The sequence below is a fragment of the Mustela nigripes genome, chromosome 9 (genome assembly GCF_022355385.1).
Source record: "Mustela nigripes isolate SB6536 chromosome 9, MUSNIG.SB6536, whole genome shotgun sequence".
In the NCBI taxonomy this organism is placed as follows: domain Eukaryota; kingdom Metazoa; phylum Chordata; class Mammalia; order Carnivora; family Mustelidae; genus Mustela; species Mustela nigripes.
The window spans coordinates 62,012,823-62,036,133 of NC_081565.1; the positions used below are offsets into that span (position 1 = coordinate 62,012,823).

At 35.2% G+C, this 23,311-nt stretch overlaps 1 protein-coding gene across 1 annotated transcript in view; it reads left to right on the forward strand.

Annotated features, from left to right (window-relative positions):
• The window catches only part of KIAA2026 (KIAA2026 ortholog), a 163,709-nt gene that overhangs the window by 45,928 nt on the left and 94,470 nt on the right, over positions 1–23,311 (forward strand). Inside the window, exon 3 of the mRNA XM_059410141.1 lies at positions 17,909–19,308. Coding sequence (XP_059266124.1) covers positions 17,909–19,308 — 1,400 coding nt within the window. The remainder of the gene's footprint in view (positions 1–17,908; positions 19,309–23,311) is intronic.

The following is a 23,311-nucleotide window of genomic DNA, read 5'->3' on the forward strand; positions in this document are numbered from 1 at the left end:
GTACCTTATACTACTGGACTTATAGTTCATACAAACCCTCAGCTTAGCCCATCTGCCTAATCAGGATGAGTGGCTGATTTGACACTGCCTTGCCCTAAAGACACTAGCCTTCAGACACTAGCCTTCAGACACTAGTTCCTAGTTGTGAGAGCCAGTCCCTTTAAAAGCGGCATTAGTATTATGCTATTGGGGCTCCTAGTGGAAATTTTTTGGTGATAGAAGAAATCAACTTCTACCTAACCTACACTTATCCCCTATGCTTTGCCTTATTTGCTTTCTCTATGATAGTTAATTTTTTTCAATTTTATTTTACTTTAATTCAGTTAATTAACACATAGTGTATTATCAGTTTCTGAGGCAGAGTTTAGTCATTCATCAATTGCATGTAATACCCGGTGCTCATTACATTACATGCCTCCTTAATGCGCATCACCCAGTTACCCCATGCCCCAATCCACCTCCCCTCTGTCAACCCTCAGTTTGTTTCCTGTGGTTAAAAGTGTCTTATGATTTGTCTCTCTCTCTAATTCTGTCTTACTTAATTTTTCCCTCCCTTTCCTTGTGATCCTATTTTTTTCTTAAATTCCACATATGAGCAAAATCATGTAATTATTCTCTGATTGGCTTACTTTGCATAGTTTAATACCCTCTAATTGCATCCATGTCATTGCAAATGGTAAGATTTCATTTTTTTTTTGAAGGCTGAGTAATATTTCACTGTATAAATATACACCACATCTTTATCCATTCATCCAACGATGGACATCTGGGATCTTCCATACTTTGGCTATTATGGATAATGCTGCTGTAAACATTGGGGTACAGGTACCCTTCAGATCATTATATTTGTATCCTTTGAGTAAATACCTAGTAGAGCAGTTGTTGGGTCATAGGGTACATCTGTAACTTTTTGAGGAAACTCCATATTGTTTTCCAGGGTGGTTCTACCAACTTGCATTCCCATCAGCAGTGTAAGAGGGTTTCCCTTTCTCTACATCCTCACCAACATTTCTTGTTTCCTGACTTATTAATTTCAGCCATTCTCCCTGGTATGAGGTGACATCTCTTTGTGGTTTTGATTTGTATTTCCCTGATGACAAGTGATATGGAGCATTTTTTCATGTGTCTATTGGCCATTTGGATGTCTTCTTTGCAAAATGTCTGTTCATGTCTTCTGCCCATTTCTTGACTGGATCATTTGTTTTCTGGGTTTTGAGTTTGATAAATTCTTTATAGATTTTGGATTCTAGCCCTTTATTGATAAGACATCTGTAAAGATTTTCTCCCATTCAGTCTGTTGTCTTGGTTTTGTTGACTATTTTCTTTGCTCTTCAAAAGCTGTTTATATTGATGAAGTCCCAGTAGTTTGTTTTTACCTTTGTTTCCCTTGCCATTGGAGACATGTCTAGCAAGAAGTTCCTGTGGCCAAGGTAAAAGAGGTTGCTGCCTGTGTTCTCCTCTAGGATTTTCATGGATTCCTGTTTCACATTTCTGTCTTTCTACCATTTTTGAGTTTATTTTTGTGTATAGTGTAAGAAAATGGTTGTTTCACTTTTCTGCATGTGGATGTCAAGTTTTCCCAACACCATTTGTTGAAGACACTGTCTTTTTTCCATTGGATATTCTTTCCTGCTTTATCAAAGATTAGTTGATCATAAAGTTGAGGGTCCATTTCTGGGTTCTCTCTTGTGTTCCTTTGATCTTTGCATCTGTTTTTATGCCAGTACAGCTTCGTAATAGAGCTTGAAGTCTGGAATTGTGATGCCACCAGCTGTAGTTTTCTTTTTCAACATTCCTTTGACTAGCCAGAGACTTTTCTTATTCCACACAAATTTTAGGATTATTTGTTCCAGCTCTGTGAAAGAAATTGATGATATTTTGATAGGGATTGCATTGAATGTATGGATTGCTCTAGGTAGCATAGACCTATTAACAATATTTGTGTTTCTAGTACATGAACATGGAATTTTTTTCCTTTTCTTTGTCTCTTTTTCAGTTTTTTCACAGGTGTTCTATAGTTTTCAGAGACTTCAGACACTAGTTCCTAGTTGTTACACATACTTTACCTCCTTGGTTAGACTATTCCCAGGTATCTTATGGTTTTTAGTGCAATTGTAAATGGGATCAATTCCCTAATTTCTCTTTCTTCAGTCTCACTGTTAGTATATAGAAATGCAAGGGATTTGTGTGTTGATTTTATATCCTGTCATGTTCCTGAATTGCTGTATAACTTGGAGTCTTTGGGTTTGCCACATAAAGTATCATGTCATCCGAGAAGAGTGAAAGGTTGACATCTTTGCTGATTTGCATGCCGTTTATTTCTTTTCATTGTCTGATTGCTGTGTCTAGGACTTCTAGTACTATGTTGACCAACAGTGGTAATAGTGGACATCCCTGTTGTGTTCCTGACCTTAGGGGAAAAGCTCTTAGCTTTTGTCTGTTGAGGATGATCCTTGCTGTGGTCTTTTCATATATGACTTTTATGGTATTGGGGTAAGTTCCCTCTATTCCTACACTGCAGAGTTTTAATCAAGAAAGGTGCTCTAGGGGCGCCTGGGTGGCTCAGTGGGTTAAGCCGCTGCCTTCAGCTCAGGTCATGATCTCAGGGTCCTGGGATCGAGTCCCACATCGGGCTCTCTGCTCAGCAGGGGGCCTGCTTCCCTTCCTCTCTCTGTGATCTCTTCCCTTCCTCTCTCCTACTGTGATCTCTCTCTGTCAAATTAATAAATAAAAAAAATTTAAAAAAAAAAAAAAAAAAAAAAAAGAAAGGTGCTCTATTTTGTCAAATACTTTTTCTTATCAATTGGGAGAATCCCATAGTTCTTTTCTTTTAATGGTGTCTTGTTTCACTTTGTTTGATATGCAGATGTTGAGCCTCTCTTGCAGCCCAGGAATAAATCCCACTTGGTCTTGGTGAATAATCCTCTTAATGTACTGTTGATTCCTATTGACTAGTATTTTGGTGAGAATTTTGGCATCCATGTCATCAGGGATATTGGTCTCTAATTCTCTTTTTTGGTGGGGTCTTTGTCAGGTTTTGGGATCAAGGTATGCTGTTCTCATAGAACAAGTTTGGAAGTTTTCCTTCCGTTTCTATTTTTTGGAACAGCTCCAGAAGAATACATATTAGTTCTTCTTTAAATGCTTGGTAGAATTCACCTGGGAAGCCATCCAGTCCTGGAATCTTGTTTCTTGGGAGGTATTTGATTACTGCTTCAATTTCCTTACTGGTTATTGGTCTGTTCAGATCGTATGTTTCTTCCTGTTTCAGTTTTGGTATGACCATTACTATCAGTTTTGGTAGTTTTAAGTTTTCATGAATGCATCCATTTCTTCCAGATTGCCTAATTGGTTGGCACATAGTTGTTCATTCTGTGATCTTATAAGTGTTTGTATTTCTTCATTGTTGCATGTGATGTCTTTCTTTTTAATTTTTTATTTAAACTCAATTAGCAGACATATAGTTCATCATTAGTTTCAGATGTACTGTTCAACAGTCGTTTGAGTTGCCTATAACACCCAGTGCTCATCACATCACATCTCCACTTTAATTTATGATTTTATTCATTTGGGTCCTTTCTCTTTTGTTTTTGATAAGTCTGGGTAGGGGTTTATCAATCTTACTAATTCTCTTCTCCTGCTGGAAGAAGCTTTATTTGCTCTTTGTTCTCCAGGTCCTTTAGGTGTAAGGTTAGGTTATGTATTTGCGACTTGTTTCTTGAGAAAGACTTACATTGCTATATACTTCCCTCTTAGGACTGCCTTCCCTGAATCCCAGCGGTTCTGAACAGTTGTGTTTTCATTTCATTGCTTCCATGAATTTTTAAAATTCTTTAATTTCCTGCTTGACCTGTTCATTCTTTATCTGGATGCTCTTTAACACCCATGTATTTGTGTTCCTTCCTAATTTCCTCTTGTCATTGAGTTCAAGTTTCAAAGCACTGTGGTCTGAAAATATGCAGGGAATAATTCCAGTCTTTTGGTACAAGTTGAGACCTGATTTGTGACTCAGGATATAGACCCACTATATGATCTCTTCTGGAGCATGTTCCATGTACACTAAAGAGGAAAGTGTATTCTGTTCCTTTATGATGGAATGCTCTGAAAAATGTGTGAAGACCATCTGTACCAGTGTATCATTCAAAGCCCTTGTTTCCTTGTTGACCTTCTACTTAGGTGACCTGTCCATTGATGTGAGTGGTGTTAACATTCCCTACTATTATTGTATTATTACCAATGTGTTTGTTTATTTTTGTTATTAATTGGTTTATAAAATTGGCTGCTCCCAAGTTAGGGGCATAAATATTTACAATTCTTAGATCTTCTTGTTGGATAGTTTCTATAATTATGATATAGTGTCCCTCTTCGTCTTTTATTACAGTCTTTGGTTTAAAATCTATTTTGTCTAATATAAAGATTGCTATTCTAGCTTTTTTTAATGTCCCTTAGCATGATAAATGGTTCTCCACCTCAATCTGGAGATGTCTTTGGGTATAAAATTAGAGTTTTGCAGACACCATCTTGTTGGGTCTTGCTTTTTTATCTAATCTGATACCCTGTGTCCTGATTGAAGCATTTAGCCTATTTACATTTAGAGTAATTTTTGAAAGATATGGTTTTAGTGCCATTGTATTACCTGTAAAATCACTGTTTCTTTATATTTTTTTGTTTCCTTCTGGTCTGTGTTACATTTGGGCTCTCTCTTTGCTTTCAGGTTCCCCTTTAATAGTTCTTGTAGGGCTGGTTTAGTGATCACAAATTCTTTTAGTTTCTTTTTGTCCTGGAAGCATCTTATCTCTTCTTTTATGCTGAATGACGGCCTTGTTGGATAAAGTATTGTTAGGGGCATATTTTCCTCATGTAGAACCCTGAATATATCAGGCCCATCCATTCTGCCCTGTTAGGTATCTGTGGATAGATAGGTCTGCTACCAGCTGTATGTTTCTAATCTTAAAGGTTTTGGCCTCTTGTCATGAGCTGATTTCAGGATTTTCTCTCTATCTCTGAAATTTGCAAGCCTCACAATTACATGCTGAGATGTTGACTTATTTTTATTGATCTCTGTGGGGAGTTCTCTGTACCTCCTGGACTTGAATGCCTGTTTCTTCCTCCAGATTAGGAACTTCTCAGCCATAATTTGTTTATATAAATATTCTACCACTTCTCTCTTACCTCTTCTTGGAACCCTACTTATTCAATATTGTTTTGCTTAATGGTTTCTCGAATTCTCCCCCTCGTGATCCAGTAGCTGTTTATCTTTTTCTTAGCTTCCTCATTTTGCATTATTTTGTCTTCTATATCACTGAACTCTCTCTTCTGTCCCATTCATTCTAGCAGTCAGAGCCTCCCTTTTTTATTGCATTTCAGTAATAGCCTTTTTGATTCTGACCTGATTCTGTTTTAGTTCTTTTATTTCTCCAGTAAGGGATTCTCTAGTGTCTTCTATGTTTTCTTAAGTCTAGCTAGTATCTTTATAATTGTTGTTTTGAATTCTGTTTCTGTACTCTTACTTAAAACCATTTTGATTAAATCCCTGGCAGTGAGTACTGCCTGCTTTGGGGTGCAAGTTCTTCTGTCTTGTCATTATGTAAAGAAAAGAATAGGTGCAAGAGAGGGAAAATAAAAAATAACAACAACACCAGAAAAATACATACTACATAAATCAGAAGAAAACAGCAACTAAAAAGAAAAGAAAGAAAAGAAAATGAGAATAAAATCAAACAAGAAGTTGAACAAAATAGAATAATAAACTAGATACTGGTTATATTTTGGTCTGTTTGTTAGAAGAAACTGGACCCCAAAATAAGAAGGAAAGAAAAATATACACATGCAAAAATGAAATTTAATATTTTGAGAGGAAGCCAAAAGTGGAAAAAAAATGTATGAACTGTAAGTATAAATATAAAAATAAAAGGTTAAAAAATAATTGATACAGTAAGCAAATAGCTGATAAGGAAAATAAAATACAAACTGAAGGACTAAAGAATAATAAGAAAAAACACAAATGCTATGTAGTTCTTTTCCCTTGAGCTGGAGTTTTACAGTTCTGTATGATTGAGAAACTTGGTGTTATTGGGTAGTTCTATTGGCCTTGTGGAGGAGGGGCCTACGGTGCTGATTTTCAGTTGTCTTTGCCCAGGTGGAATTGGCACTGCCATTGCCAGGTGGCCAGGTTCGTTGCATGTAGCTCCAGAGATGGTGTGGAGGATGAAATTGGTGGTGCACTGATATCTTGCCTGGGAATTAAAGGTTCATGCCCCCCAACTCTACCGTGAGCCCTCATAGATAAGCAGTCACTCACTCTGGTCTCCCTGATTTCTCCCCAGCTCTGTTTTCATCCAGCCTGTAACTGTACGGTTTTATCTCAGGCATGGGACCTTTTTTTGAGTCTCCAAATTTTACAGACTCTTCTGGCCCTCACCCTTGCCACTTCTTCTGAGGGAAAGAGTGGAGTCTTGCAGGGGTTCTGCCTCTTGCTACACCCTTGCTTAAAGGATGGTTGCCCATATGTGCCATGGTTCATGGTTTCTGGCAATATCAAACAGAAAGTTGGCACCTGGGCTTACTGCTTGCAGCTGTTTTCCTCTGCTCTAATACCTGAGAACTCTGACATCCTTAGGCACCCCCATTCTTTCTGTGATCCTTAGGATCCTGAGACCATGCTGTCCTACCTGGGATTCCACTCTGCTGTGCCTCATAGCACCTTTCAGGCAAACTTCTAAAGGTCCTTATTTTGTGCTCTACTGCTTATAACACTTTCCAGTACCTGGCTTACAGAGGCTCCCTCCCCCTGCAGTTTATTTTCTTCTTCTTTTTTTTTTTTTAAAGATTTTATTTATTTATTTGACAGAGAGAAATCACAAGTAGGCAGAGAGGCAGGCAGAGAGAGAGAGAGGAGGAAACAGGCTCCTTGCTGAGCAGAGAACCTGATGCGGGACTCGATCCCAAGACCCTGAGATCATGACCTGAGCCGAAGGCAGCGGCTTAACCCACTGAGCCACCCAGGCGCCCATGCAGTTTATTTTCTGAATAGCTGCTTGGATTCACGTCTCTGCAATTCCTACCTTTCAAAAAGTGGTTGCTATTTGTAGAATTGTAGCAGTTCTTTTCCCAGATCTCTGATTGATTTTGCAGGTGTTCAGAATGATTTCATAACTATCTAGCTAATTTCCTGGGACCAGATGAAATTAAGTTCCCCTAGTCTGCTATCTTACATTCTTTAAAAAAAAAAAAAATACTGATTATTGCTAACTTACAGTGGTATATTAGTTTCAGGTATATGACATAATGATTTTATAATTCTGTACATTACTCAGTATTTATTATGATAAATCTAGTCACAATTTGTCACCATGTAATGTTTTTACAGTATTTTTGACTATTCTGCACTGTACTTTTCATCTTTGACTTATTTATTTTATAACTGGAAGATTTACCTCTTAATTCCTTTCAGCTCTTTTTCATCTTGTCACTCCCATCTCCTTTCAAACATCAATTGTCTTTATTTATGAGTTCTCCTTCTGTTTCTGTGTGTTTTTCTGTTTGTGGGGTTTTGTTTTGGTTTTGGTTTTGATTCCACATGTAAGTGAAATCATATGATATTTGTCTTTCTCTGTCAGACTTACTTCACTCAGGTCATAACCTCTAGCTCTACCATATTGTTGCAAATGACAGGATCTCATTCTTTTTTATGACTTAAAATATTCCTTTACACACATACACACACACACACACACACACACACACACACATTTCCTATCCGTCTGTCAGTGTTTACTTCGGTTCCTTTTATATGTTGTCTATTGTAAATAATGCTACAACAAAAATGGTGTGCACATATCTTTTCAAATTAGTGTTTTCAAATTCTTTGGGTAAATACCCATTAATGGAATTATTAAATCATGATACATTTCTATTTTAATTTTCTGAGGAGCCTCCATACTGTTTTCCACAGTGGTTGTAGCAGTTTATATTCTCACTGACACTATTTATTCAAAAGACTATCTTTTTCTCATTGTATGTTCTTGCCTCCTTCATTGTTGATTAATTGACTGTATAAGTGTAGGTTTATTTCTGGGCCTCTTGTTCGATTGATCTGTGTTTCTGTTTTTGTGCCAGTGTCATATTGTGTTGATTACTATAGCTTGATAGTATAGCATGAAATTATGAGTCATGATTCCTCCAACTTTGTTCCTTCTCCAAGAGTACTTGCTTATTTGGGTCCTTTTGTGGTTCCATACAAATTTTAGAATTATTTGCTTTAGTTCTGTGAAAAATACTATTTGTATTTTTTTGATAAGGCATTAAATCTATAGATTACTTTGTGTAGTGTGGACATTTTAACAATATTAATTATTGCAATCCGTGAGCGTCATGTATCTTTATATTTGTGTTGTCTCAGTTTCTTTTATCACAATTTCTTATACTTTTTAGAGTATGGGTCTTTTACTTCCTTGGTTAAATTTGTTTCTAGGTTTTTTTTGGTACAGTTGTAAATGGGATATTTTTTAAAATTTCTGTTTTTGGTGTTTTATTATTAGTGTATAGAAATGTAACAGGTTTCTGTATGTTAATTTTGTATCTTAAACTTGGCTGAATTCACTTATTCTAATAGTTTTGTTGTAGAGTCTTTAGGATTTTCTCTATATATTATTACATCATGTGCAAGTAGTAAAAGTTTTACTTTTTCCTTTCCAATTTGGATGCCTTTTAGTTTTTTCTCTTGTTTGATTGCTGTGGCAATCAAAATCAAATCAAATCAAAGTGGTGAAAGTGAACATTCTTGCCTTGTTGCTGATCTTAAAGGGAAAGCTTTCCATTTTTTCACCATTAATTATGCTGTTAGATGTGAGGGATTTTGTTTTGCTTTTTTTTTTTAAACGGCCTTTATTATGTTGAGTATTTTCCCTCATCCCCCTTCATTGAGAGGTTTTTTTTAAAAATTAAGAATAGATGTTATATTTTGTCAAATTGTTTTTTTGTGCATCTATCATGAGGATTATATAGTTTTTATACTTCTTGTTAATATGATGTATATCACATTAATTGATTTGCAAATATTAAACCATCCCTACATCCCTGAAATAAATCCCACTTGTTTGTGGTGAATGATCCTTTTTATTTTTTATTGATGAATTTGGTTTCCTAATATTTTGTTGACATTTTCCCATCTGTATTCATCAGGGATATTGGCCTATAGTTTTCTGTCTTTATAGTGTTTTTGGTTTTGGTATCAGGGTAATGTCCTCATAGAATGAATTTTTAAGTTTTCATTTCTTTTCTGTTTGGGGGGATAGTTTGAAAAGAATGGGTATTAACACTTCTTTAAATGTTTGGTAGAGGATGTGGAGAAAGGGGAACTCTTACAGTGTTGATGGGAATGCAAGCTGGCACAGCCATTCAGGAAAACAGAATGGAGGTTCCTCAGAACATTAAAAATGGAGTTACCCTGAAGCCCAGGAATTGCACTACTAGGTATTTTTTACCCCAAAGATACAGATGTAGTGAAAAGAAGGAGCACCTGCACCCCAATGTTCATAGCAGCAATGTCCCCAATAGGAAACCGTGGAAGGAGCTCTGATGTCCTTTACCAGTTGAATGGATAAAGAAGATATGGTTCATATAATCAGTGGAAAATACTCAGCCATCAGAAAGGATGAATACTTACCATTTGCATCGACATGGATGGAATTGGAGGGGATTATATTAAGTGAAATAAGTCAAACAGAAAGACAGTTATGGTTTCACTCATATATGGAACATAAGGAATAGCATGGAGGGCCATAGGGGAAGGGCAGGAAAACTAAATGGAAAGAAATCAGAGAGGGAGACAAACCATGAGAAACTACTCCAGGAAACAAGCTGAGGGTTGCAGAGGGGATAAAGGGGAGAGATGGGGTAACAGGGTGGTGGGTATTAAGTAGGGCATGTGTTGTGATGAGCACTGAGTATTATACACAACTAATGAATTATTGAATACTACATCAAAAATTAATGATGTACTATATGTTGGCTAATTGAACATAATAATTAAAAATTTAAAAATTTTAAAAAATAGAATGCCTCTATTTGATGCCTTCCAAAAAAATGTTTGGTAAAGTTCATTTGTGAATCCTTTGGGTCTTGGACTTTTGTTTCTTGGGAGTTTTTTTAATTACAGGTTGAGTTTCATTACTTGTGATGAGTCTGTGCAATTTTTCTGTTTCTTCCTGATTCACTTTTGGAAGATTCTTTTTAGGAATTCATCTATTTCTTTTGGGTTGTCCAGTTTGTCGACATAATTTTTCATAGTATTCTCATACAATTCTTTGAGCTTCTGTCCTGTCAGTTGTTATTTTTTTCTCTATCATTTCTGATTTTACTTGAGTCTGCTTTTTTTCTTGATAAATCTGGCTAAAGGTTTACCAGTATTGTTTATCTTTTAAAGAATTAGTTCCTCATTTCATTGATCTTTTCTATTCTTTAGTTTCCATTTCATTTATTTCCAGTCTAATCTTTACTTCCTTCTAACTTTGGTCTTTGTCTTTTTCTAATTCCTTTAGGTATAAGCTTGGATTGTTTATTTGAGATTTTTTTCTTGAATTACGTCTGTATTGTGTTAAACTTCGCCCCTTATTATGGGTTTTTCTTCATCCCAAAGATTTGGGACCATTGTATTTCCATTTCCAATTGCCTCCATGTATTTTTTTTTTTTTTTATTTCTTTGATTTCTTCACAGACCCATTAGTTGTTTAGGAGAATATTATTTAGTCTTAGGTGATTGTGTTTTTTCCATTTTTTCCCCCTTATAATTGATTTCTAGTTTTGTATCTTTATGTTGGAAGAGATGTCTGATATGATTTGTCTTCTTAAATTTATTGAGACTTGTTTAGGTATAAGCTTGGATTGTTTATTTGAGATTTGATTTATTTGAGATTTATTTTGAGTTGGCTAACATTTGATCTGTCCTGGAGAATGTTCCATATGCTCTTGAAATGAATTCCTTCTATTTTGGAATGGAATGTTCTGTGTATATCTGTTAGGTTCATCTGATCTAACGCATCTTTCAAAACCATTGGTTTTTTGTGACTTTCTGTCTGGATGATCTATCCATTGATGTAAGTGGAATGTTAAATCCCCCCCACTATTATTGTATTACTCTCAATTTCTCTGTTTACATCTGTTAATATTTCTTTTATGTATTTAGGTGTTCCTCTGTTGAGTGCCTAGTTACTAATTTAAGTTGTTATATCCTATTGTTGGATTGATATCTTTAATATTATGTAATACCTTTCTGTCTCTTGCTACGGTGTTTGTTTTAAAGTGTGATTTCTCTGATATAAATATTGCTACTTTTTCTTCCATTCACATGGAATATCTTTTTCATCCTTTTGCTTTGAGTTTGTATGTACACTTAGGTCTGTAGAAAATCCCTTGTAGGCAGTCATGTAGACAGGTCTTGGTTTTTCACCTGTTCAGTTATCCTGTGTTTTTTGATTAGAGCTTTCAGTCTATATACATTTAATGTAATTGTTGATGTGTTATTTACTTATTGCCATTTTGTTAATTATTACCTGGTTGTTTTTGAGTTCTTCTCTGTGGCATTTTTATTTTCATCTTCTCTTTCCTTACGGTTTCAATGGCTTTCTTTAGTGTTGTGCTTGAATTTCTTTCTTTTTATTTTCTTGTTTGTCTATTACAGGTTTTGTTTTTTGATTGCTATTGGGCTCATATATAACATCCTATGTATATATCAATCTATATTAGGTTCATGGTCATTTAAATTCAAGCACATTCTAAAAGTACTAAATTTTTATTCCTCCCTCCATATTTTATCTATATGATGTCATATTGGATGGTCATTCTTGGTTGTGGGTTTTTCCCTTTCAACACTTTGAATATATCTTACTGCTTTCTTCTGACATGCAAAGTTTCTGTTTGAATAGCCTTATGAGGTTTCCCTTGTGTGTAATTGTTTTTTCTTCTGCTGTATTAAGAGTCTCTCTTTATCATTAATTTTTACCATTTTAATTAATATGTATTTTAGTGTGGACCTCTTTAGGTTCATCTTGTTTGGGCTCTTTGATTCCTGGACCTAGAAGTCTGTTTCTTTCCCAGATTAGGAAAGTTTTCAGCTATTATTTCTTCAAAAACTTTTCTGCCCCCTTTTTTCTCTCTTCTCCTTCTGGGATCCCTGTAATGTGAATTTGATGATGTCAAAGAAATCCCCTAATCTGCTCTTTTTGTTGTTGTTGTTGTTGTTGTTTTATTTTTCTGTGTAGTTTGATTGTATTCTATCATCCTATCTTCCAGGTTACTGATCTCTTCTGCATCCTCTGACTTGTTGATTTCTTCTAGTGTATTTTTCATTTCACTTATTGTAGTGTTCCTCTCTGACTAGTTCTTTATATTTTCTGTCTCATGGTTGAATTTCTCATAGAGTTCATCCACTTTTTTCTCAAGTCTGGTGAGTTATCTTTATGATTATTACTTTGAACTTTCTTAGGCATTTTACTTATATCTGTTCTGTTTTGCTGTCTTTCTGTGATTTTTATCTTATTCTTGGATTTGGTACATATTCTGTGTCCTTATTTTGTTTAAATCTCTGTATTTGTGGCTATGTACTAAGTAGCTCAGCTGCACTTCCTGGTCTTGTAAGAAGTAGCCTCCTGTAGTGGTGCCTGGCTGGCTCAGTTAGAAGAGCATGCAACTTTTGATCTTGGGGTTGTGACTTGGAGCCCCATGTTGGGTGTAGTGATTACTTAATTAAATAAATAAACAAAAAAATTAAAAAGAAGTAGCCTCCTTAGAGGTCCTGAGATACCCTGTAACACAACGCCCCCAGTTACCAAAATTAGATTCTTCAGTGGTATTCTTGTGTGGGGTGTATGTACCCTCCAGTTGTGGCTGAGCCATGATTGCTGTGAGTGCAGTGGTCCTTCAACCTAGCTGGCTACAGTGAACCTCTGCCCACCTACAGGCATATTGAAAGTCAGGGCTTGCTCATTGTACAGCCAGGTAAGAGGCTTGGCTGTAGAAACTATGGATATACTATCATGTGGGGTATCTCCCTTCCACACATCCCTCACCCTCATCCAGGGAGTCAGTTTTGAATGTTGTCTGTCCCAGCTGGGACTGCCTGATGGTATGGCAGGGCAGGAGCTGTTTTGGAGGTTTACCTTCTCATGTAGGCAGGTTAGGTGGAGTGGGTCTACAGGATAATGACAGGCAAGGCTCATGGTGCTAGTAGGATTAAAGAGGAGTGGTAGCACTGCCTCTCTAACTGCATCTGACTGTCTGCACTGCACTCACAGCAATCACGGCTTAGCTGCAACTGGACAGTGCATGCACCACACACACGGGGGACCCCCCAACCCAGAGCACCTAATTCTGGTTACTAGGTGGGGGATTGTGTTACAGGGCACCTAGGATCTCTTTTATTACCTGGGAGAAGGTAAGAAAAATGGTGCTTGCTAACATGGAGAAAAAATAAATCTTCCCAGGCACTTTTCAAAATGTTACTTCTGTGCTATGTCATGGGCCAAGCTATTTAGCATGCTGGCTCTTTAGGCGCACAGACATGGTTTCCTATCATCATCTTGCTCTCCTGGAGTTAAACCCTGTTGATTTTTAAAGCTATTGGAGTTAAGCCCTACTGATTTTCAAAGCCAGATATTATGGAGACTTTCTTCATGTGGGTCACCGGGCCAAGGTGTAGTGACTGATCCCCTCACTCATCTGTGCTTGTGATGTCCCTCCCATTTGTGGTTAGTTTTGCCAGGACTTTAGTTCCTGATTGCATATCTGCCCCCTCCTACCCTTTTCAGTAGGTGGCCTTCTCTCTGACTACATATAGAAGATCTCTTCAGCCAGTCTTCATGTTATTTTTCCATTAGTTGCTTGAGTTAGTTAGACAGAATTGTTGCCTTGGTATCCATGGGATGAGGGGAACTAAAGATCCTCCGTTTTACATCTTAAATATACATTCTTCATTTGTGAATTTCCCTCAAAATACTGCTTTGGCTGCATCCCACCATTTTTTATTATTGTATTGTTTTTTCTTCCGTGTTTCCATCTCTGCTAATCTGAATGCTATGGAGTCTTATTTTAGTAGTTACTATAGAAATTCCCTCATTCATTGTTTACTTACCAAAACCTAAAGTCAGTCTGCATTTTTACCCTCTCCCTGATTAATGCAAAGAACTTGTAATACTTTTAACTTTGTTTTTGCCCAGTTTATTTCCTATTGTTGTAATGTATTTTAATTCTACCTTCTTTTTAAAGTCCACAAAACAGTCCCCCAGGTGGCTCAATCAGTTAGGAGTCTGCAGTCAGCTTATGTTGTGATCCTGGGATTTGGGTATCAAGCCCCATGTCTGTTTACCTGCCTAGTAGGAAGTCTCCTTCTCCCTTTCCCTGTCCCTCTGTCCCTCCCTCTGGTTGTGCTCTCTCTCACTCTCAAATAAATAAATAAAATCTTAAAAAAAATAAAGCCCCCAAAACATTTTTAGCATTATTTTATGCCATGACTATACAGATTATATATTACCACTTTTTTACTCTCTTCCTGTCTCTGATCTTCAGGCAAAGATGACCCTCCTTCCATATGAAGGACATCCTTTAGAATTTCCTTTAGATGGGGTTCTGTTCTTCACAAATACTGAGTTTTTGTTTGTCTGAAATATTTTTATTTTTCTCTTCATTTTTGAAAGTTACTTTTGCTTGGAATGGAAATTTATATTGATCGTTATTTTTTAGGTATGTTAACTGTATTCCAGTGTCTGTTGGCCTTCATTGTTGCTGTTGGGGAGTTAACTGTAAATCTTTTCTTTTAATTTTTGTATCTTTCATATCAAAAGTTCTCTTCAGTATCTTTCACAACTGCTTTGTTGTTTTTTATAGTCTTTTTTTTTAAACCCATGTTTTCAGTTTCTTTTCACTAAACATTATATTTTGTATGTTCTGTAATTTGTATACCTATAGTTTTGAGGGACCAGATTTCTTTTACCCTGTCCTTCATAGTACCTTATTTCTCCTTGCTTTTTGTTAATCTTTGTGAACTTAGTTTTTATCACAGTATCAGTGGGAATTTTTGAAGATCTAGGCATAAGGTACATTTCCTTAAAGATTTGATTTTTTTTTTCTGTTGAAGTACCAGACAACAAATTTGGCATGAGAGACCACATTAAACTTGTGATGTTTTTCTAAACACCCAGAATGTGAATGTGGGCAATGAATCCAAGTGAGAGTCAGCTTGTAATTACAAATTCTTAGTAGAGATTTTTATCTTTTTTCCATCTACCAATTCTGTTGTGAAGACAGTTTTTCTTCTAGCCCCCCAGTTAGGGACAGGGGAAGGGACTGTTGTCTCTTCTACTGATTGTGTGGGCTTTCACAGTCCCAACTTTATATTTAGGAAGCCAGATTCTACCAGCCCACCAGTACCTCCATTTAGTAAAAGGTTTAGTGTTCAAAACTGTAAGCACATTTGAAAAAAATTGGAATTTTATGAAGAATATCTAACATTAGTTATTCAAATATAATCAATATACATAAATGTCAAACCACTAATGAAAGCTTTAGTTATTTAAAATGAACCAGGACTACTTGATCAGATAATTTGTTCTATCTGTAATATCAAGGTAGTTATAATGTGATCCCTCAGCCAAAAGTATAAAAGTACATTTGTTCCATAAAAGAGAAAGCTCCAGTATTGCCAAAGTGGTGTATTTGTTTTGCAGATTACAATGTAGTAGTACAGACAAATAGCCAGTGTCAGACATCATGCCTCAGTTTTTATTTAGAGCCCAGGAATTGGTCATAACTCAGTACTTTTATACACCTTTATTAGAGGAGCAGTTTTCCTGAAAAATCACAAGTAAATTATTATGTTTTCACTCCTTTGTTGTTACTGTTATTTCTCCTTCTCAAACTTTATATGCTTTCTTTTTCTTTTTATTTTTCCACAGCATTATTGACATATAATTGATACACCATACAAGTCACCTATTTAAAGTGTAAAATTCAGTTGTTATTGGTATATTCACAGACTTGTTCAAGCAGTGTTAGAACAGTCATCGCTGGAAAAAGAAAAACTATTAAGAGTCAGTTTCGAAGCCAAACCAAACCAAATTTAAAAAAAAGAAAAAAAAATGTCATTCTCCATTTCCCCCACTCTCCAGTGCTAAGAAACCATGAACCTACTTTCTGTCTCTCTAGATTTCTGGACATTTCATATAAATTAAATAATACAAATGTAGTCTTTTCTGGACAGTTTCTTTAACTTAGTATCTTAGTATCTTGGTACCAAGTTATATCAATGTTATAACATATATCAGCACTTTGCCAAATAATATTGTATAGATATGCCACATTTTATTTTTTCATTGAGCAATTGATGGACATTTGGGGTGTTTTTCTTTTTGGCTATTGTGAGTAATGCCTCTATGAACATTCATGTACAGGTTTTTGGTGGGGATATGTCTTTAAATTTCTTCTGGGTATGTACCTAGAGGTAGAATTGCTGTATCATGTGGTAACTCGATGCTTAACTTTCTGAGGAACTACTAGACATTTCCAATTTCTCCACCTTTTTACAATACTTGCTATCTCTCTTGTTATAGTCATCTTAGTTGGTATGAATGGCTATCTTGTAGTGACTTTGATTTACATTTCTCTAATAGATAATAATGTTGAACTTCTTTTCATGTTTTTCATGTGCTTATTGTTCATGTATTTTCTTTGGAAAAATGTCAATTCAGATCCTTTATGCATTTTTGTTTTTATTATAATTAAAAAATATTATTTGAATTCAATTTAATTAACATATTGTGTTATTAGTTTCAGAAGTAGAATTTAGTGATGCATCAGTTGCATATATCATCCAATGCTCATTACTTCAAGTGCCCTTCTTAATGCCTATTACCCAATTACCCCATCCTCCTACCCCCACTCCCTTCTAGGAACCCTGTTTTTCCCTATAGTTAAGAGTTTCTTATGGCTTTCCTCCCTCTCTGTTTTTATCTTACCTTATTTTTCCTTCCCTTTCTCTGTGTTCATCTGTTTTGTTTCTTAAATTCTATACGAGTAAAATCATATGGTATATTTCTTTCTCTGACTTCACTTAGCATAATACCCTCTAACTCCATCCACGTCATTGCAAATGGCAAGATTTCATTCTTTTTGATTTCTGAGTAATATTTCATTATCTGTCTATCCACCTGTCTATCTGTCTATCCATCTATCTATCTCACATCTTCTTTATCCGTTCATCTGTTGATGGACATCTGGGCTCTTTCCATATTTTGACTGTTGTGGACATTGCTGCTATACACATTGGAGTACATGTGCCCCTTCAAGTCACTATGTTTGATTCCTTTGGATAAATACCTACTAGTATAATTGCTCAGTTGTAGGGTAGTTCTATTTCTAATAATATGACTTCTTTATAATTTTGTTTTTCTTATATGGTTAAAAGTTAACACTGACTAACGTTAACACTTATTAACACAAACACAATCTTAAAATAACTTTCTACGAGTGGTATTATGAAGTCAAAGGATGTAAATATCTTTATAGCTTTTATATGACATCACATTACTTTTATAAAGTAAACTGTGCTTTTGTTTAGCAAATACGCTTAAAATTTTTTTTCATTTATTTTCATTTACTTTGAAGTTGATATATATCGTAAGTTGAAGAATTTTACTTTGTGTGGCAGGAATGTCAGTGATAAAACCCAGGGTAAAGTTATATATGAATTTTGTCATCTCAAGAAAAATAAATACATCTAATGGGACACTTTGTACTGATGCTGAAAACTGGAACAGCCAGTTGCCTTGTTAACTAAAGGCTAATACGACACCAAAAACTTACTATTTTATATTATTTTCTATTTTAACAATAATATAATTTGTTAAATTTTCTTTAGGCTTCGGGAGCAGGAAAGAAAAGAAGCAGAAGAAGCTAGTCAAAAGGAAATAGAAGAATGGGAAAGAAAACTACTAGCTCAAGCATCTCCAGCTTGTATGGAGACCATGTGGGAAATTCCAGCTATTGGGCATTTTCTTTGTTTAGCCCAGCAAATTTTAAATTTGCCAGAAATAGTCTTTTATGAATTGGAACGTTGTCTTCTGATGCCTCAGTGTAATGCTTTTCTTTCTAAAATAATGACTTCTCTGTTAAGTCCTCCTCATCGGAGACCTACCTTACATCGAAGACCTACTTTGCCTTATAGGACCTGGGAGGCAGCACTGAGACAGAAAGTACAGCAGTGGTATACTGCTATAGGGCAGACTGAAAATCCTGATAACTGTGCTGAAAAGCTTGGGTTATGTCCTCAGTTTTTTAAAGTTCTTGGAGAAGTTAATCCATTGGAAGAAAAACCTTTTCATGAACTGCCTTTTTACCAAAAAGTGTGGTTACTTAAGGGTCTCTGTGACTTTGTGTATGAAACACAAAAAGAAGTTCAAGATGCTGTACTTGGACAGCCTATTCATGAATGCAGGGAAGTTATCCTTGGTTATGATTATTTAGAGAATGCTTATGTGCATTTTCCACAGTTCTGTGGTGCAGATGTACGGATTTATAAACAGAGACCTTTTCAGGCTCCAGAATTTCCAGTTCCACCCATTAAAATACAAAGAGTACCTCGGATTAAGCTGGAGAAATTGAAATGTGACTATGTTAGTAATGGAGAACATAGATGTAGTAGAGGCCTGCCCTCTGGCTTCAAGAAAGAGCAGGAACTTAATTTTGATGCAACTTGGGGTTCTGCTAAAATGAACTTGGAAAATCATGACATCTCTGTTGAAATGGATGTGACATCCAGCTGTGAAATTAGAATTCACAGGCCCTGTGAAATTAAGAAAACTGATTGTTACAAAGAAAATTTAGAGGAACCAGGGAGTCCAGGGGAGGTTACTGGCTTTGAAGAGCCTCTTAGTCCAGGTGAAATAAGGTTTATAGAAAATCAAGAAAAATATGGTGAAGCTTCCAGAGTAAAGCCTGAACCCAGTCCATTAAAAGAAAATGCTCTAAAATCCTGCCAAATACATGTAAATGGAAGTCACAGTGATCATCCAGAAATTAACTGCCACAAAGTTGTAAGGGACATTCTGTTAGAGCAGAGTCACAAAAAAATCAAACTAACTAAAATGAGGGCAAAAAAGAAGAAAAAGAAAAAAAAGAAATTGAAAGATGTTTTAAATGAAAACTTACAGAGAAAACGTGAAAGTCTTCATTCTCTGGCATTCAAATCTTACAAACCTGAGATCCAGAATAAGTTACTGATCATCAAAAAGAAAGTAAAACACAAGAAGCACAAATCTGGTAAGCTAACACAAATGGGTGAGGATTACATTTAAGCATACTTCATGTTATTCTTCCAGTTAGGTATCATGGAAGACTTTGATTGACAGAATGAAAAAAGAGAGAGAGAGGGAGAGAGAATGTGTGTGTGTGTGTTTAAGGGGTTAAGTTTTATATTTTTACATGTGATTAAAACCCAGAGCAGAAGAGGTTTTGTATATTAACAAAAAAATAATGGTGCAGTATATTTTAATTTAATTTTCAGTTGAAAACCTTTAGATATTATGTTTATACATTTCTCTGGACCACTTTCTCCATAAATAATGGTTCCTATCACTTATGAGAAGTTTTTTTTTCCCCAGGCTAAGAGCAGTACAGTGTAATGGAAAAAGCACTGATATCAGGAGATATCATTCTCAGTACCATGTAAAGTGCATAGCAACTTAAACCAAGCCAAGTTAGATTATCTTTCTGGGTTTCAGTTTTTTCCCCATATGATATTTTTATATCCAGTAAAAATGTGAAATACAAGGGAAAAAATTACATCAACTAATAGAATATGAAGCATATTTTTGTAAGAGGATTTGCACATGTCTTATATCAAATTTAAATACTCCCGAGTTCTGTTACAAGTCTTTACTTAAACAATAACAAATAAATCCTATAAATAAAGTCTTCAATGGTTGGTTCCTCGATCTTTTATTACTCAGGTGTTTCTGCTTTTCCTGTTGTTTGCCTTTTAATCATTTTATGTCATTTTATGCCAAGAAGTAGGTGAGATAAAAGCAGATGGTGAACTCCATTTATTAAAAAGTTTAAAAGTTGCTGCTTGGGGAAGAACTTGAATTGTTTACTAAAATGAGTTGTGGTTTATTGTAATTATTTATGGATTTCATTTTCTTATGTCTTTACTCAGTAAAAAAGATAATTAAGATTTGACAGTTTTATAATGAGTTGGCAAATGAGGTAGTGAATTTTATTTAGCTGGTATAGTTGCTTAGTTATTTAAATAAGTACAATTAAATATATTTCAAAATATGTATGTAATGTATCATTGATAAGCATAAAATTTACTGTCTTAAGAACAGGCATGATTTATTAAACTGATAATTACAAAATGGTCTATGTTGACCCAGGTGATGAAAAACTATAATTTTTTAAAGTAACTTTCAGAAATAAGCCTTTTAACTTTTATAATACCCATTAGGCTATATAAATTTAGTTTGGTTGACTTGGCAAGTTCGCTTTGAATTGTTAGCCTCTAAAATTTTAAATAATAGTTTTAAATTGGAATTATTTTTCCAGTTCCAAAGAATGCAGTATTGTTCTATTAATACCATTGTCACCATTGAAACCTTTTACTAAGTGTTTATTCATGTGTTCAAAGGTAATTATGACTTATGGGGGTAGATATTGATATAGCTCCTATATAGACTATACCAATAGCAAATTAAAAATATTAACTCTGAAGCATTGGATTAAAAGGAATTTCTATTGTAAACAAAGTGTTGCTTATGTTTTTTTTTAAATGGAAGTTCAGAATATATGTAGAGCAGAGAGAAAATTTGTGGGAGTTTCATGTCCAGTTTTAGATGACTGAATGAAAAAAAACTCAGAAGTAAATTCAGCAGGTACTTATGTACCTTCTCTAAACATGTTTATTTTGTTCAGTACAGAAAGCTTATAGGCATGAAATAGAAGAAAATAATGCACTTGCATATACATTTTCCAATTTTATCTTCAGAGTAGATTTTAGAAAGTTAATCTTCTTGAATCTGGCAAATACAGTTTCTTTCTCCATTACTAGTACAGGGTAAGCATATGCCCATTCTATTTCTTTATCAGATACTAAACTCCTTTCTGTATAATAGGGTTACATAAAATATTGTAATAACAACAACAAAAAATTTGCTTTATATCATTTTCACTACACTTGTCTTTCTGAGGCTCTGTTATTAGTTATGAGACATTGTGACTTTTTATAGTCAGTTTTGGGCAATCCCTAATTCTGTTTCCTCTTCTACTCTTTTTAAAAGTGAGCTCCATGATGACAAGTTTGGAAAATGTGGAAATGCTCCTCTCCTGTGATAGATTCATATTGTGCATTAGTACAGGTCCAATGCATTTTTTTTTAAGATTATTTATTTATTTATTTGACAGAGAGAGAGATCACAAGTAGGCAGAGAGGCAGGCAGAGAGAGAGAGAGGAGGAAGCAGGCTCCCCGCTGAGCAGAGAGCCCGATGCGGGACTCGATCCCAGGACCCTGAGATCATGACCCAAGCCAAAGGCAGCGGCTTAACCCACTGAGCTACCCAGGCGCCCCTGTCCACAATGCATTTTTAAAAACTCTTGTATCAGAAATCATTAGATTATAGAAAGATATTATGATTTATATGTTTAGTAAGTAACATTCTCTGTTGAGTTGGGGGGTAACGCCTAAGTAAACGCATAGTTTCTACAGAAAAATGTGTGAATGGTCAGATTAAATGAGATGAAGACTAAACAACCTCAAAACAGTTCATGTCAGGTTTTGCTACCATATAAATTATTTTTGAAACTTCAGTTTTGAAAACATTTTAGACTTCAGAATTTGAATAGGTGTGATTCTGGGCCTGTGTTTTAAGGACTCTGGGAAGTCTTGAGGAAAAGGAACCATTTAGTTTTGTTTAACCTGGTATTTTTTAAGTTTATTTGAACACACAGCTTTTCTTCAATTAATAGGATTCTTGTAGAATATGCTTTGGGATAGGTGTACCGTCCATGAACCTTCACTTGGGATGAACTAAATTCTACCTGTGGTTAAATGTCCATTTTAAATTGATTACTACAGGCTTTAATATTTGGTGAATCTCTAAATTTAGTAGCTGGGAGATAATTTTTAGTAGAAGGTGCAAAGACATATTGAGAATGATTTGTTAATTTTAGAGCACTATGAGGCAGTTTTGCAACTTTAAAACATTTTTACCTATTTTTCAGAGTTTTCTTTCTGGTTTTTTAATTTTTTAATTCATTTTTAGTTATGTAAGCCTTTTTCTTACTTTTAGAAACATTATAGAATAGGAAAACATTGGAATACTCCCTTTTGTGCCATTTTACAGCAACAGATACTTCTCCTTTATAAAAAAAATTATTCACTTATGATGGTTGCATTTATTTCTAGATTATTTTGATGATTGTCTCTTCTCTATTTAATAACATTCTTGAGGACAGAATTTAGCATAGTAACCAACACATGGTTTGGAAATCTATTGAGTAAGTAAATGAACACACATAATATGGTTCACTCAGATATAACTAAGATTAACCCCTTAATCTTAGTCTTTTACACCCTTTTAAAGATGTTTATTTTTTTTAAATTAAATTTCCTTACAATTATTTTTAAAGATTTTTTTTCTTTTTTCTTTTATTTTATTGTGTTATGTTAGTCACCATACAGTACATCATTAGTTCTTTTTTTTAGCTTTAAAAAATTTTTATTTTTTAAATTTCTTTTCAGTGTACCAGAATTCATTGTTTATGCACCACACTCAGTGCTCCATGCAATGTGTGCCCTCCATAATACCCACCACCAGGCTCACACAACTTCCCACTCTGTGCCCTTTCAGAACCCTCAGAGTGTTCCATGGTTCATTGTCTGCATATAACACCCAGTGCTCCATGCAATACATGCCCTCCTTAATACCCATCACTGGGTTAACCCATCCCCCCACACCCCTCTACTCTAATTTTTTTTTAAATTTCTTTTCAGCATAACAGTATTCATTATTTTTTCACCACACCCAGTGCTCCATGCAATCTGTGCCCTCTATAATACCCACCACCTGGTTCCCCCAACCTCCCACCCCCACCCCGCCCCTTCAAAACCCTCAGATTGTTTTTCAGAGTCCATAGTCTCTCATGGTTCACCTCCCCTTCCAATTTCCCCCAACTCCCTTCTCCTCTCCATCTCCCCTTGTCCTCCATGCTATTTGTTATATTCCACAAATAAGTGAAATCATATGATAATTGACTCTCTCTGCTTGA